Consider the following 17,376-nt stretch of genomic DNA (forward strand, 5'->3'; position numbering starts at 1 on the left):
TTTGTAACTTATGACCTGGAAAAGAAGATCACTCTGGCAAGCTATCAGTACCCCCCAAAGCTTAAGGAGGTCATCCAGATTGGTCTTGATGCCAAGGGTTTGCTAAGTACTGTGTTGAAAGATGAGGCCACCCGAGTCAAGTAAGTGTTTCGAGAACGGTAACTTATTTCTCGCTTTGGCTTAAATTATGACTCTCTTTGCCCTTGACTACCTGCATGATTCCCTCCTCAAGGGTCCCACCCTGCACTTTCTGCTTTTCCCAGGTGCCTTGTAAGTGCCTTAAGCAGCGGCATACCAAGGGCAGGGTGGTGGGGGCGGTCCGCCCCGGGTGCAAGCAGCTGGAGGGGTGCGGAGAGCAGCTGCGCGCCTGTCGGCTCCGCTGGTTCCCTGCTCCCTCTGCCCCGGAACAGGTAACTTCCTGTTCTGGGGTAGAGGGAGCACGGAGCCGAGAGCCCCGTGGCTGCTCCCAGCAGCTAAGTATGCACCCGGGGGGGGGGGGGGAGTGTTTGATGTGCCAGAGGGGGTGTCATTGCGCCGGGGAGGGGGGGGTGTCGTGCTACACCCCGCGGGGGGCGGGTGTACGTCGGCGATCTGCCCCGGGTCGCAGCCGACCTAGGATCATCACTGGCCTTGAGTATTAAAGCAGTGTTTCCCAAGTCCAGTCGTACTCCTTGTCAGGTTTTCAGGATATCCACAATGAATATGTACAAACTTGGTTTCCATATTCTGCTTCCATTGTATGCAAATCTTTCATGCATATTTATTGTGGATATCCTGAAAACTTGACTGGTAAGGATTACTGCAGGACCAGACTTGGGGAAGCACTGTATTAAAGCATCTCCTTGGAGACCTGCTTCCAGTGGTTCTCCCAAGGAACACTTGCTGTTAGACTCACCAGTCAAGTTTTCCTGCACCTGTGGAAAAGCCCCCTGAAGTACAGGCAGACATGGTGTTGGGGGTTGATTGACCATTGGGACAATAGGGCAGCGCTCGAGGGTTCACAGCAGTGGGGAGCCCATTCTCCCCTAGCATCCATCTAGTTTAATCACTTTTGATAGGCGGTGGGGGCCCAGATCACACTCGGTCCACCCCTGCTCGGTGTCCAAAGCTGTGTAACGCAGAGACGCGTCTCTAAGGCTAGACGATGCCCTGGGCTAAGGTTTTATCTCCACTGCAGGACCTTGCTCGCTTCTTCGCTGCAGTTTACAAACTACAACAGCCGCTTTCAGCTGCTTCTGCATCTGGAGGAGATTCAGATGGAAGTTGATATCAGACGTTATGACCAGACGGACATGTCTATGGTGCAGGATAACAGGAACAAACGGCTTTTGGTTCTGGAGGTAAGGCTTGTGTGCACATCTGGAAAATGCCCCGCTAACCTTCAAGTTTAATAACTTGGAGTCTCAATAGGAGCAATTTTTAAAAAATATGTATAATTGTATAGATCTCACATACACCCACTGCCAATGTGCCTTAACCCTACTCTGGAGAGACTGCATCCCAAGGTGGGGGGGTGTAATTTCCTTGCTGTCTCTCTTTTGAGACATCCAGCAGTGTACTATGACTGAAAATGGACTCTCGTCTCTTGAACAGATCTGAGGCCATGGGTTCACTTCAAAGTTGATGGCTTGAAGCCTACATAGTATTGTTTCTTTAGTGAAAGTACATTCCCATCTGAAGGGTGAACCTGTTGCATCTGTGCGAGGATAAGGATTTGAGTGCAATTTAGGGGATAGTGATAACGGGACTCCAGGAGCTTCTCTGAAATGGCTTTGAAAAGTCATTTTTGTAAAACTTGATTTGGAAGCTCCATTACCTAACAGGTAATTCATGGAAAATTCCCTTCAGTGACTACAGTAAGGGGACAGAGGGAGAGGCCAAGGTAAACGATGTTGACAATATGCTGTGCTCTCCCCCCCCCCCCGCCCCAATGAAATTTTGGATCCAGTACTTCTGTTCCAGGGGCATCTTTTCAGTTGAGTAAAAATTAAGATCAAATGCTGTCTGAGAACTGATGTTGACTTGACTTGTGTGTCCACCAGGTCCCAGGCGTAGCTGAGAACAGGCCGTCTGTGCTGAGGGGAGACCACCTATTCGTAACCCACGCTGAGGAGCGTGGCAGGCAGAACATCATTCACTACAAAGGCTACGTCCATGCTGTAGAACTGGAAAAGGTCAAGCTGGGATTCTCTGAAAAGTAGGCAGACAAGCTTACTAGTCCGTTTGGTTTGTCGAGGTGTTTTGATATTAGTAGCTGGAGAAATTCCTTGGAGGTTTGCCCAGGAAGCAGCAGGGCTCTCCCGTCTCTGTCCTCTACTCTGGCCATTTTTACATAGAAATATGAAGGTAAAAACCATATCCAGTCTGTCCATCCATGTCATCTACTATCCCTTCCTCTCCCTTAGAGATCCTATGTATGTGTCCGAAGCTTTCTTGAATTCAGATAGCTTTCATCTCCACCACCTCAACCAGGAGGCCATTCCGCAGATCTATGTATTTATTACATTTGTATCCCGCGCTTTCCCACTCAAAGCAGGTTTAATGCAGCTTACATAGTAATAGGGAATACAGAATCTACTACCCTCTCCATGAAATATTTCTTCAGGTTATATTTTAGTATCTCTTATCACCTTCATACTATGTCCCCTCATTTCAGAGCTTCCCTTCGGTGCCACAAAGGTATTTAAACACCACTATTGTATCTCCCTTCTCCCACCTTTCTTCCAAAAGTATACATTGTGGTCTTTATCCTAGTACGCTTTGACGAAGACCACTAACCATTTTAGTAGCTGCTGTCTGGGAATCCATGTTATCTCTTTGAAGGCATGACCTTCAGAATTGTACACAATATTCATTTTTTAAAAATCTCTATGCAAGATGAGGTCTCACCAGAGCCTTATACAGGGGTGGCATCTTTTTTTTTTTTTTTCTACTGGCCATTCCTCTCTATGCACCTAAGCATCTTTCTAGTTTTGCCGTTGCCTGTTCTACCTGTTTGGCCATCATATGATCACACCCAAGTTACACTCCTCTTTCATGCACAAAATTCATCACCCCCCCCCCCCCCCCCCCCCCCCCCCCCCAAGCTGTACCATTCCCTCTTGTTTTTGCAGCCCAAATGCATGACCTTGCATTTTTTTTTGCATTAAATCTTAGCTTCCAAATTCTGGACCATTCTTGAGTCTTCGCTAGGTCCTTCCTCATGTTGTCCTCACCATCAGGGCTTCCAAATTCTGGACCATTCTTGAGTCTTCGCTAGGTCCTTCCTCATGTTGTCCTCACCATCAGGGCTTCCAAATTCTGGACCATTCTTGAGTCTTCGCTAGGTCCTTCCTCATGTTGTCCTCACCATCAGGGCTTCCAAATTCTGGACCATTCTTCAGTCTTCGCTAGGTCTTTCCTCATGTTGTCCTCACCATCAGGACTGTCTACCCTACAGCAGATTTTGGTGTCTTCTGCAAAGAGGCAAACCTTAGCAGACAGCCTTCAGAAATATCACTTACAAAAATCTTAAGAACCAGCCTAAGAACTGAACCATGCAGCACACCACTGGTAACATCTTTTCCCACAGAATAAGCTCCATTTACCACTACCCTCTGTCACCTTCCACTCAACTAGTTTCTAACCCAGTCAGTCACTTTAGGGCCCATACCAAGGGCACTCAGTGTATGGAACCGTGTTGAAGGCTTTGCTAAAATCTAAATACACTGCTTCTAGTGCTTTCCCTTGATCCAACAAATTTGTCTGACAAGACCTGTCTCTGGTGAAACCACGCTACCTTGCGTTCTGCATTCCCATTGGATTCCAGAAACTTCACCATTCTCTGTTTCAAAATTGTTTCTATTAATTTACTTGCCATAGAAGTCAGACTTACTGGCCTGCAGTTCCCAAACTCTCTTCCACTTTTGTGGAGAGGGACCACATCTGCCCTTCTCCAGTTCTTTGGGACCTCTTCTGACTCCAGAGAACTTCCCTACGTTCCTTCAGTACCCTTTGATGTTTGCCATCCGGCCCCATTGCTTTGTCCAGCTTTAGCTTGCAACTCAGTGGAGGAGGGTAGTTAGTGGGGTCCCGCAGGGGTCTGTGCTGGGTCCGTTGCTTTTTAATGTATTTATAAATGACCTAGAGATGGGAATAACTAGTGAGGTAATTAAATTCGCCGATGACACAAAATTATTCAGGGTCGTCAAGTCGCAGGAGGAATGTGAACGATTACAGGAGGACCTTGCGAGACTGGGAGAATGGGCGTGCAAGTGGCAGATGAAGTTCAATGTTGACAAGTGCAAAGTGATGCATGTGGGTAAGAGGAACCCGAATTATAGCTACGTCTTGCAAGGTTCCGCGTTAGGAGTTACGGATCAAGAAAGGGATCTGGGTGTCGTCGTCGATGATACGCTGAAACCTTCTGCTCAGTGTGCTGCTGCGGCTAGGAAAGCGAATAGAATGTTGGGTGTTATTAAGAAGGGTATGGAGTCCAGGTGTGCGGATGTTATAATGCAGTTGTATCGCTCCATGGTGCGACCGCACCTGGAGTATTGTGTTCAGTACTGGTCTCCGTATCTCAAAAAAGATATAGTAGAATTGGAAAAGGTACAGCGAAGGGCGACGAAAATGATAGTGGGGATGGGACGACTTTCCTATGAAGAGAGGCTGAGAAGGCTAGGGCTTTTCAGCTTGGAGAAGAGACGGCTGAGGGGAGATATGATAGAAGTGTATAAAATAATGAGTGGAATGGATCGGGTGGATGTGAAGCGACTGTTCACGCTATCCAAAAATACTAGGACTAGAGGGCATGAGTTGAAGCTACAGTGTGGTAAATTTAAAACGAATCGGAGAAAATTTTTCTTCACCCAACGTGTAATTAGACTCTGGAATTCATTGCCGGAGAACGTGGTACGGGCGGTTAGCTTGACGGAGTTTAAAAAGGGGTTAGATAGATTCCTAAAGGACAAGTCCATAGACCGCTATTAAATGGACTGGAAAAATTCCTCATTTTTAGGTACAACTTGTCTGGAATGTTTTTACGTTTGGGGAGCGTGCCAGGTGCCCTTGACCTGGATTGGCCACTGTCGGTGACAGGATGCTGGGCTAGATGGACCTTTGGTCTTTCCCAGTATGGCACTACTTATGTACTTATGTACTTATGTACTCATAAACACAATCCTCTGAAAATCGTTCAGGGTCTGCCACACATCCCATTGCTATTTTGTTTTTGTTTTTTTTGTTGTTTTCTGTGTTGCCGCTCCCAGCCCTTCAGCTGTGAACATAGAACAGAAATATTTTGTTGATTGTCTTATCTATATCAGCTTCTTACATATTCTTTCCCTTCACCCTTGAGTCTCTCACAATGCCACTTTTCCACTTCCTCCTGTAAGTAATATTTAAAAAAGAAACTTCTCCCCCCCCCCCCCCCCCCCCCAACTTTTTCATATTGGCTATTTTTTCTTCCATTTGCATATTTGCTTTTCTGACTACTCTACTCTTATCTTTTCCAGATATTGTCACCTGTCTTCCTCTTTCTGTGATCTCTTGTAGTTTTTTTTTTTTTTTTTGTTACATTTGTACCCCGCACTTTTCCCACTCATGGCAGGCTCAATGCAGCAGGCAATGGAGGGTTGTGACTTGCCCAAAGTCACAAGGAGCTGCCTGTGCCGGGAATCGAACTCAGTTCCCCAGGACCAAAGTCCACCACCCTAACCACTAGGCCACTCCTCCACAGGGGCGTATCTGCGTGGGGCCTCAGGGGCCTGGGCCCCCGCAGATTTCGCCCTGGACCCCCCTACCGCTGCCAACCCTCCCCCTCCGTTGCTCGCCTACCTTCGCTGGCGGGGGACCCCAACCCCCGCCAGCCGAGGTCCGCGTCCTCCTGCCGCTGCCGGCTGCCTTTGGTCCTTTAATTCTTCCATTGAAGCTGGCGCCGACGAAAGTTTCTTTTGAGTCTGACGTCGCTGCACGTTGTACGTGCAGGACGTCAGACTCAGAAATTGTTTCTGAGTCTGACGTCCTGCACGTACAACGTGCAACGTGCAGCGACGTCAGATTCAAAAGAAACTTTTTCGTCGGCGCCAGCTTCAGTGAAAAAATGAAAGGACCAAAGGCAGCCGGCAGCGGCAGGAGGATGCGGACCTCGGCTGGCGGGGGTTGGGGTCCCCCGCCAGCGAAGGTAGGCGAGCAACGGAGGGGGAGGGTTAGCAATGGCAGCGGCTGGGGGGAGGGGGATCGGCAATGGCGGCGGGGGGGGGGGGGCTATAATGTGCCCCCCCTCTCTGGCCCTGGCCCCCCCTACCGCCGCAGTTCAGATACGCCCCTGCTCCTCCACTGTTGCTACTATTTGAGATTCTACATGGAATGTTGCTATTACACTAGCAACATTCCATGTAGAAGTCGGCCCTTGCAGATCACCAATGTGGCTGCGCAGTATGTGCAGGACGTCAGACTCACAGAAACAGAAGCCTGCGCAGCTAGTGGAATAGCAACATTCCATGTAGAATCTCCAATAGTAGCAACATTCCATGTAGAATCTCCAATAGTATCTATTTTATTTTTTGTTACATTTGTACCCCGCGCTTTCCCACTCATGGCATGCTCAATGTGGCTTACATGGGCCAATGGAGGGTTAAGTGACTTGCCCAGAGTCACAAGGAGCTGCCTGTGCCGGGAATCGAACTCAGTTCCCCAGGACCAAAAGTCCACCACCCTAACCACTAGGCCACTCCTCCACTCCGTTTATGAAGGTTAACCTCTTTTTTTTTTTTTTTTTTTCCCTTGCCTTTTCAGCTACTTTTGAGAACCAAAGCAGCCTCCTTTTCCTCTTATTTACGTACCTTACAAAAAAAGTTTTGCCCATTCTTTTCCTCCTCTTTCTAGATGCTCCCTTCCAGCTAACAATTCCATAAGGTAATCACCCATCTGAATAGTTTTTTTTTTAAATTTTGTGTATAACCACTTTTCAATGAACTCTCCACAGCTATCTTAATATTTAAACCACATCTGGTGATTACCCGCTATATCATAAAAAAATACTCTCTCGGTTAGTAAGCACTAATTCCAGTATGGCCCCCATCCTGCGAGGGTTCCATTACCAACTGCTGGAACAGCTCTTCCTATAAAGAATCCAGGATTTCCCTACTATCTTTAACATATGCCACTCCCCCCCCTTACCTTGTCTTTCCTGAACAGATTATAGCCTGGTATAACTATATCTCGCCGGGACACCCTGATCCCATTATTACCACTTTTTATGAAATGTTTTTACGTCATATTGAGGAACTTGAGATAAGTATATCTAGACGCCAATTTCATAATTTTTTATAATGTTTATTAAATCATAACAATACACCACAGAAAATGCAACATAACAAAACACACAATATGGTACAGAGTGCTGAGTTCTAACCCTAAAATTAGTCCTTATTGGATAGAAAAAGGTCTAAAGACCTCCATTTGCGGATAGCTGATTTGTGTCCAGACAGGGAGAGTACTGCAGATTGCTCATATTTTTTATAAAGCAGAATGCAATTCCACCACACCACCACATGGGAATTATCCTTCCAGTGCGAAATGACCAGTTTCAGCGCAACTGAAACCAAAAAGTCATACAATAACTTATCATTGTCCGTGTAATTTAAACAGAATGGATCATCAAGCATTACAGTCCTTATCCAGCAATTTAGAAATAGGTATAAAACTGGCAAATAAGGGAGTGGGCATAGTGGTTCTTGATCGTTATATATGTACAAGAAATCACAAGGCAGGTTACGGACAGTTTATGCCCTTTTACATGAGCATCCCCTATAGAATAAAGATATTACAGAAGCAATTTGGCAAGTCAGATGAGGTATCTTTTATGTCTAAGGAAAGGCATATTTAATAGTAGAACATCCTGTGACCCCCCCCCCCCCTACAATTTATATGTTGCCAAAAATACATAAATCCATGACTGATCCCCCTGGCAAACCAATTATTTCAGCCAGTGGATCCATATTAGAGCCCTTATCAGACTTTATAGGTTTAGTTTTCTAAGACCCTATATGCCCTTGATTTAATTTTTACATAGTGATTCCTCCCATTTGATATGTTAGAGGAATTTGATGGTGATTTAAAATATTTGCATCTAGTGATGCTAGATATTGAATCACTATATACAAATATACCCCAGCTTGAGGCACTAATAGTAATTGAGAAAACATTAGCGAACAGGACCACCCATCGGCGTATACTCTAGCTAGCAACTCTTGCTTTAACCCAGAATTACTGCTTTGATAGTAATTATCAGCAAATCAAAGGTACTGCTATGGGGGCCTCCATGGCTCCAGATATAGCAAATTTGTATGTCTCAAGAGTTCGAAAAACTACATTTGAGTCAACATCGTTTCCAAGTGTCAATATGTATATATATAAACGATATGATATTTATCCTGTGGAAAGGGAGTACTTTGGAATCCAAATTTGAAACTGAAGATGGATTATCTGTCAAATGAAATTCCATTTTTTTGGATATCCTTATCAAGAAGGGTCAGTATAGTTTTATTACAACATTGTATCGTAAGCCCACTGATATGGTTACTTTTAAAATGTAAGTAATTATTCTTAACAGACATCTTAAACAGTCTTCATACTACCAGTTTACTATTCGGAACCAGCAGACTTTGTGGCTCAATCAAAAGTACTGGCAAGATGCTTTACACAAAGGGGATATACTGCATCATGTTTTAAGGCTGTAACAGTCTAGAAAGGAGCTCTTGAAGATGGGTCTAGACTGGATCTAGTATGTACATTTAAGATTTTCATCACATATCCTAAGACAATGATTGTTATATCCTGCAGAGACATGTTTTAAAAACATAAGACCTACAATTGCCTACTTACGCAATCAGAATTTGAGAAATTTGGTACCCTCAGCCTTACCCAAATATACCACCAGAGAAGTATCACACAGCAGACACAGCCCGTGTGGTTCTTGTTTGATGTATAAACATTCCTTTGCACTTGTACATCCCACTTCTGGGAAGGGTATGTAAATTGAATTTCACCAGCAAATGCTATCTATGTAATTGTGTGTTCTTGCAAAGTTTTGTATACAGGAAAGACAAAGGATGGTTAGAACTAGGATGGTGGAACATTGGCTTTTCAAACACACTGTTGAGGGTTTACATTCCCTTGTGTTGAAAACAGTTAAAAGCAGGTGGTGTGGTGGTAATTTATTTTTTATTTCATATTTATCTCACCTTAATCCAAAGTTGGTAACAAAGCATACATAAAATCCTATGAAAACTAGACAGATCACAAACAGATTTCTTCATCATAAAAATTGTTACAATTGATTTGAAATTTTCATTTCTCCGAAAAAGCCTTTCAAAAAAAATAAGGGGTCTTCAATAACTTCTTAAATTGTGGGGCACTATCACATAATCTCAGATGGCCTGGAAGGCCATCCCACAGAACTGGTCCGGCAATCGAAGGCGCGCTCTCTAGTATAGGCATAATGAAAAGCCGTAGGTGATGGTAAACATAATTGCTGCAATCTCTCACAACGCAAGGAAACGATTAGGGCAATAACAGTTTCAGACCAGTACTAAAATATTCAGGAACATTTGCATAAAGCCGTACGTGATGGTAGTTGTTGCACTCTCTCGGAACGATTAGGGCGTTAGTTTCAGACCAGTACTAAAATATTCAGGAACATTTGCATAAAGCCGTACGTGATGGTAGTTGCTGCAGTCTCTTGGAACGCGGGTGTTAGTTTCAGAACAGTACTAAAATATGCAAGAACATTTGCATAAACCCGCTGACGAAGTAGCACAGGAACTTTAAACATGGTATATAACAGACAACCAATGCGAATATTTTAGAACAGGGGAGGTAAGTGCTGATTTCAGTATCCCAGAAGTATGCGATACCTAATAGCCTGGCCACAGACAGAAATCTGATGCCTCCAGTTTCTTTTCCCTCCTTTTTCTTTACCTTAAAACTTTTACATCACAAGTTTTGTTGTTCCCTTTTCATTTATGATAACTATATCCCAACCATGTCTGTGTGATCACCACCAAATCCAATTCAGCCTCTAGATCCTGAACCTTATATCCCATACTACAAGCATTAGTATATATGCTTTCCAGACATTGGCCCTTTTTTTCCCCTCATTTCTGTAGAGCTATTTAATGCTTCACTTACCTGGGGGCTTTGATCATCCAGCCCCAATGATTCGAGTTGAAAGCCCTCTTCAGTAGGCTAGCCAGTCTGCCTTTGAGATCTCTGCTCAGCAGTCCTTGGAAGAGCATCCCATGGTCCAAGAAGCTAAAACACTCCCAACGACGCCATCCGTGCAACCTCGCATTCGTCTCTGGATACGAGCGTCTCTGCCTTGGCTTTTACCGGTATTGCTCCACAAGACTTTACAGCTGTTTCTTTTCCTGGAGCTAAGGTCTTTTTCTCTTCGTATTGAATCTTCCGATCTGTGGTCACTAGTACAGAAGTTCTCAACCCAGTCAAGTTTTCAGAATATCCACAGTGAATATGGATGAGATTTGTATGTACTGAATCTCTCGTGCATATTCATTGTGGATATCCTGGAAGCCTGACTGTCTAGATGTCTCTGCTGTACTAGTTACTTTTTTTTTGCTAGAGTAAAACGCAGGAAAAGCCTGCGATCTTAGCAGCCTCTCGCACTTCCCCAGGAGATGTGCAGTGCACCTGGGACTGTGGCAGAAAATGCATCGATTGTTGTACCTCTTTGCACGCACCTTCCTCTCCCGCATTTAGGTTGTGATGGTCCTACCTTCGGATGCCTTTGCAGATGCTGCTTTTCCCACAACCTTCTCTGACCAGATCTTGTCTTTTTTACTTTTTCTACAGCCTTTTGAATACATTCGTGGACAACATGAAGTTTGATGTCACGTTTACCTTCAGCCGCCTGCCTCTGATGCTCCAGCATAGAGCAGTCCAGCTGGCAGTGGAGAACAACTTGAAGGACGTCCTCTTCCCTTCCTTTTCGTATGGAGAGAGCATCCTGCCTCCGGAAAAGGAACTGCGGTGAGCCCTTTGGTGTAGGGCTTGAGAAGCTGCTGTCTTCTGGATGTTCTTCTCATTTTGAAGGGTGTTGATGCGTGGGACGGGGGTTGGTGCTAGATTCTCTTCTGTACTTTCTTTCCAAGCTGAAAGATGGCACAGTCGGGCAGTCTACCGTGATTCTCCCACTTCCCGTCTGTGAAGGATGGTGGGATTTGCAGGAAGATCACCTGTTGCATTTCTCTTATGCTAAAAACCAGGGCTTGTCTATGGACTTTAAGGAGCCAAGATTTGATCTAAATGTCTGCAGAGCCCTGACCTGAATCGGAATTCTGAGAGGAGGAAAACTGATTTTGGTTCTCTTCTAAACCGTGGAGGGAGAGAAACGAGGTGCCAGATCTCTCCCCAAGTCAGCCAGGTGGTGATGCCTACATACCTAGTCATTCTGGGTTTTAGCTTTTTCTCTGCCTTCTCCTTTCAGTCTCTTTGATCGGAAGCTGGAGATGAACCATGAGCAGCGCACGGCCGTCCAGCAGATCGTATCGGGATGTTCCCGGCCAGCTCCTTACCTCATTTTTGGCCCTCCAGGAACTGGCAAGACGGTCACCCTAGTGGAAGCCATCAAACAGGTATGGAAAGTTCTGGTGAAGGTAGGATTCAGCTTTGGGGGTATGTAAGAGGGTTTTTGGGTCCTGTTTCTTTTCATTCCTCCCCCACCTCATTCATAACCCTACTTACAGATAACTATCCTGTCAAATGTTATATCATCCAGTACGGCCCTCCTGCAGCTGGATTGCTGGTGTCAGTTGATGCCTATAGATCAGTTGCTTTTTGGCCTACGTACAGAGCCTTCTTCCCCTCCCCCCCCCCCCCCCCCCCCCCCCAAAAAAGAAAAAAAAAATACTGGTATGGGTGTATTGATGTGCATCTGAACCCATTCCCTGCTACTCTTTTTCATATAAAGTCCATCTCTGCACTCCACCGCACAGTCCCGGGTTGTAACCATTAGCCGTACATAAGTAATGCCATACTGGGAAAAGACCAAGGGTCCATCGAGTCCAGCATCTTGTCCACAACAGCGGCCAATCCAGGCCAAGGGTACCTGGCAAGCTTCCCAAATGTACAAACATTCTATACATGTTGTTCCTGGAATTTTGGATTTTTCCAAGTCCGTTTAGTAGCGGTTTATGGACTTGATTTTATTATCCTGAACAGTGTCCAAGCATCAGATTTATATCCTTTGTGCTCTTGTCACCCCGCCTTCCATTTTTAGGTTCTGGTCTGCATTCCCACCTCCCGCGTACTGGCTTGTGCCCCATCAAACAGTGCATCAGACCTTCTGTGCCAGCGGCTGATGAAGCACATTGACAAAAAGGACATTTACAGAATGATCGCTCTCAGCAGGGACTTCCGCCTTGTCCCAGAAGAGATCAAGGTAGGAGCTGGGGGCAGAGAAAGGGGAAAGATGTAAAACCTTGCAGGATCTGGTTATTGCAGGCAGAACACGCAGGATTCTCCGAGCAAAGACTGATCTACGTGTGGGAAGCTGGTTTTAACTCCCCATGTGTACGTCACAGCAGGAGCATCTCTGTGGGCCTCCCTCCCCCACCGGGGAAGTTGATTTTTATAGGTAAATTCTGCAGCAGTGCTATAAAAGACTAACCCGTGAGCAAAGCACATGAAAGATGTTTGTATTTCTGGAGCGGTTTCTTTGCTGTGGGATTAACATCTCTCTCCTGTGTTCCCACTGGTAGCCGTGTTGCAACTGGGACCACAAGAAACAAGCTTATGTCTACCCCAGCAAGGCTGTCCTGCAGCAGTACCGTGTGGTCATCACCACCTTAGTGACCGCTGGAAGGTAGGTAGTTGTTCTAGTTACTTAGTTTACATTTTGTTTACAGTAAATAGTTTACAAAACATTAACGTGTATGAAAACAGCTCTGTTGTTTTGGATGTTGTGGTTTAACTGTATTTTTCACTTTGCCACAAATAAACGTCTCATGAAAAAAGAGGAATGGAAGGGAAAAAAGAATCTACGTATTCTGGAGAGTGTGACACATTGCAAGTTCTGGGAAGGGGAACCCTTAACACCAGATAAGAGCATGTATATACCGTGTTTCCCCGAAAATAAGACACTGTCTTATATTAATTTTTGCCCCCCAAAATGCGCTAGGTCTTATTTTCAGGGGCTGTCTTATTTTTTGGGGAAACATCGGGGTTGGCCCGCTCGCCCTCTGTCGCTCCCGGAACTAATCTTAAACGCCTCCTTTCACCTTTGCAGCAAGCAGCAACAGGGCAAGCCACTCCTTCCTTCCGTGTCCCGCCCTCGCCTGACGTAACGTCCGCGAGGGCGGGGAACGGAAGGAAGGAGAGGTCTGCCCTGCTGCTGCTTGCTGCGAACGTGGTGAAAGGAGGCGTTTAAGGTTGGTTCCGGGAGCGACGGAGGGTGGGTGGAGGGGGGCCCGGTGACCTCAGGGGGGGGGGGGCTTCCCGGGGGCGGTCTTGTCCGGCTCTCGGCGGCCCTGCTTTCGAACAAAAATTTGCTAGGTCTTACTTTCGGGGGAGGCCTTATATCTACCAATTCAGGAAAACCTCTACTAGGTCTTACTTTCGGGGAAACAGGGTAGTATGGACGCTTCCAACCACCCAACAAGAGACATGAGGAACCCCCTTCCCTCCCCCCCCCCCCCCCCCCCCACATACACTTTTTTTTTTTTTTTCTTTCAGAGCTCCATCAGCATTTCTAGGTCTAGTTCCGGTCAGTTTCTAGATTTCCTTCTAATGACTTCTCAGATCTCATGTACCACATTGACACGTTCTTACATTTGGGCTAAGAAAATGTATCTTAGGCCCTCGGAGTCCAGTTTCCCCCAGGAAACTCTGTAGGACACGCACTGGCTCTTCAGCTGTTTACGTGGTTGACTGTATATAGGGTTACCATATGTCTGGTTTTGACCGGGCAACCGGGGGGGGGGGGTTTTGCCAGCCTGCCCGTTTGTCCGGATTTGTGGACAAACGGGAAGGCGGGTGGGCAGGCCAAGTGGTCTCCTATCCTCCCCTCCCCTTACCTTATTGTACTGCACTGGTGGTCTAGTGACCACTTCAGGGCAGGAAAGAGCCCCTGCAGACTGTTTCTTGCTGACTCCGGTCTCGGTGCCGATTCAAAATGGCTGCCGAGAGTTGAAGCGGCTTCGCGAGACTTCTGCAGAAGTCTTGCAAAGTCACCCTCGGCGGCCATTTTGAATTGGCGCCGAGTGTTGAAGCAGCCTGGCGAGACTTCTGCAGAAGTTTTGCAAGGTCACTCTCGGTGGCCATTTTGAATCGGCGTCAGTACCGGAGTCGGCAAGAAACAGTCTGCAGCTGTTCCGGGCAGGAAAGAGGGGGGGGGCTCTTTCCTGGACGGAAGAGGTCACTAGACTACCAGGGCAGTACAGTAAGGTGAGGGGGATAGGACACCCTTAGGGGGGGTGTGAAAGGGGTAGGGCGGTATGTGACGGGGTGGGTGGGGGTCATGGCGAGGGTGGGGCATGTCCTCTTTTTTTTGGGGGGGGGGGGAGCAAATATGGTAACCCTAATTGAGCACCCCGACACAGGTCTCTGAGCAAATACAAGTTCAGCTGGGACTTGTGCCACATGGAATGGCATTTTAGTGAAATAACTGCAGGGCAGTATCTGGCTTTTCAGCTTTTGAGGCTGATATCAATCTTCCATATTTTGTGTCCATAAAGTGCGATTACCTGTTGGACGCTAGCAGATACGAGGCTGCTACGTTAATTCCCCTGACGTTTCTGCACTCGTGTCCTGCCCAGCAAGTGATGATTGGGGGAGGAGGGGCGGAGCTTGTGAGAGACCTCTAGAATAACCTTCAGAGATGGAAATGAGGCATAAGATGCAAACATTTTTCAGTGGAGAGAAAGCTCTAGAAGAAAGAGGGTCGTGGTGGAGTAGCCTGGTGGATCAGAGCACTGGGAATCCCACTGCTGCTCCTTGTATTCTTGGGCAAGGCCTCCCACATGTTTGTTTTTGTTACATTTGTACCCCGCGCTTTCCCACTCATGACAGGCTCAATGCGGCTTACATATTGTATACAGGTACTTATTTGTACCTGGGGCAATGGAGGGTTAAGTGACTTGCCCAGAGTCACAAGGACCTGCCTTTGCCTGAAGTGGGAATCAAACTCAGTTCCTCAGTTCCCCAGGGCCAAAGTCCACCACCCTAACCACTAGGCCGCCACTCCACTGTTGCTACTATTTGAGATTCTACATGGAATGTTGCTATTCCACTAGCAACATTCCATGTAGAAGTCAGCTCTTGCAGATCACCAATGTGGCCGCGCAGGCTTCTGCTTCTGTGAGTCTGACGTCCTGCACGTACGTGCAGGACGTCAGACTCACAGAAACAGAAGCCTGCGCAGCCTTCTACATGGAATGTTGCTAGTGGAATAGCAACATTCCATGTAGAATCTCCAATAGTAGCAACATTCCATGTAGAATCTCCAATAGTATCTATTTTATTTTTGTTACATTTGTACCCCGCGCTTTCCCACTCATGGCAGGCTCAATGCGGCTTACATATTGTATACAGGTACTTATTTGTACCTGGGGCAATGGAGGGTTAAGTGACTTGCCCAGAGTCACAAGGAGCTGCCTGTGCCTGAAGTGGGAATCGAACTCAGTTCTTCAGTTCCCCAGGACCAGAGTCCACCACCCTAACCACTAGGCCACTCCTCCACTCCTGTACAAACTTAGACTGTGAACCTTCCAGGGAGAAGGAAATAAACTCACCTTGAGCTACTTCTGAAAAGGGAGTGAGCCAAATCCAGTAAGAGGCTTCAAAGCAACATCCAAAAAAAAATGGCGGATGCATGACGTGGCCTCCCAGGGCAGGTGGTAGATACCAAGACACATCAGGCTTTAATGTGTGTTTAAAAGAAAACAAAACCCTGAGGATTCTTCCTTGCAAAGTAATGAGGGAATGACACACACTGGCAGGTGTACCAGACATGACGACTGGTGAACTACACAGGCTCCTTGGTATTTTTTTTTGCTGTTATGCATTTTTGTTTTTGTTTTTCAGGCTGGTTTCTGCAAACTTTCCACAGGGGCATTTCTCACATGTGTTCGTTGACGAGTCTGGACACGCTGTGGAGACAGAATGTATCATCGGTATTGCAGGTGCGGGGGACATTCTAACGTTCATTTTTTAAGGAAATGTTTCCCAGCTTAATGGTGCTACTTTGGTTGGGGGGTGGGGGAGGTTATCTCTGAAATCTCCTCTTCAAGGTTCTCCGTCCTGGTCAGGATGGTGAAGGTTGTTTAACATGCCATCTGCTGTAGGACTCACCAGTCTTCATCTCCATTGGTGGCTTCCTACACATGATCAGTGACGTAGCTACATGGGGCCACAGGGACCTTGCCCCCCCCCCCCCAAAAAAAAAAAAAATCTCCTCTGGGCCCCTGGTTTTGCTGGCAGGGGTCCCCAACCCCAGCCAACTGATGTGTTGTCCACAGCCGGTCTCTGGCACAGGTGCCGCATTGCCTGCCCTGCTCTGTTTTCCCCTCACGTCCGGCACGCTCCTTTTAGTGAGACTGAGCATGCTTAATTTCACTAAAAGGAGCGTGCAGGATGTGAGGGGAACACACAGCAGTCCATGCAGCTGTCGGGGGTTGGGGACCCCCGCCAGCCAAGGTAAGTGCTGCGGCAGTGGGTGGGGAGCTACAGGGCGACGGCTGGGGGGGGAGGGCAGCAGACCAGATGTGCCCCCTCCACCTTGGGCTCTGGCCCCCTCCCACCGCGAAGTCTGGCTACGCCCCTGCACACGATGTAGAAGGCTCTTCGCAGTTCAAGGGGAAATCTTGTCACAGTGAGCAAACTCCAAAGGGATTATAATTGTATGTCTGGAAAAAGATAGAAAATGTTGTTTTGTCGTCTGATTCCTTGTTTTTAGGGATACTGGATGTGATGGATCCCAGTTCCAACAAGAACGGAGGACAGCTGGTCTTGGCAGGTGACCCAAAGCAACTGGGACCAATCCTGAGGTCTCCTCTGGCAATTAAACATGGATTAGGTGAGATGGGGTGGTGGGAACAGCTGTCTCCCCCCCCCCCCCCACACACACACACACACATTGTATGCTCAAGTGTTCCCCCCCCCTCCCCCCCCAAACCAGCAGATGTGGCTCTTAAGCTGGCTTGTCCTTTATGATGAGTACCAAGGGGCAGCTGCAGTACCTGGCGAATCCAGTGGCGTACCTAGGTTGGCTGCCACCTGGGCCAGGTCACCACGCATCCACCCATCTCCCCCCCCCCCCCCCTCCTCCGAAACGCATTGTCCTCACCACCTGGGGGTGAAAGGAGCAGTCGTACAGCT

General features: G+C 47.0%; 1 protein-coding gene across 1 annotated transcript in view; it reads left to right on the top strand.

Annotated features, from left to right (window-relative positions):
- Window positions 1-3: 3 nt before the first annotated feature.
- The window catches only part of MOV10 (Mov10 RISC complex RNA helicase), a gene marked incomplete at its 5' end in the record, with an annotated part of 39,140 nt that continues 21,767 nt past the window's right edge, over window positions 4-17,376 (top strand). Inside the window, 9 exons of the mRNA XM_030221640.1 lie at window positions 4-140; window positions 1,178-1,340; window positions 2,043-2,197; window positions 10,855-11,031; window positions 11,489-11,636; window positions 12,281-12,442; window positions 12,762-12,865; window positions 16,084-16,181; window positions 16,955-17,074. Coding sequence (XP_030077500.1) covers window positions 4-140; window positions 1,178-1,340; window positions 2,043-2,197; window positions 10,855-11,031; window positions 11,489-11,636; window positions 12,281-12,442; window positions 12,762-12,865; window positions 16,084-16,181; window positions 16,955-17,074 — 1,264 coding nt within the window. The remainder of the gene's footprint in view (window positions 141-1,177; window positions 1,341-2,042; window positions 2,198-10,854; window positions 11,032-11,488; window positions 11,637-12,280; window positions 12,443-12,761; window positions 12,866-16,083; window positions 16,182-16,954; window positions 17,075-17,376) is intronic.

This window comes from Microcaecilia unicolor, chromosome 12, assembly GCF_901765095.1.
Source record: "Microcaecilia unicolor chromosome 12, aMicUni1.1, whole genome shotgun sequence".
Taxonomy (NCBI): Eukaryota; Metazoa; Chordata; class Amphibia; order Gymnophiona; family Siphonopidae; genus Microcaecilia; species Microcaecilia unicolor.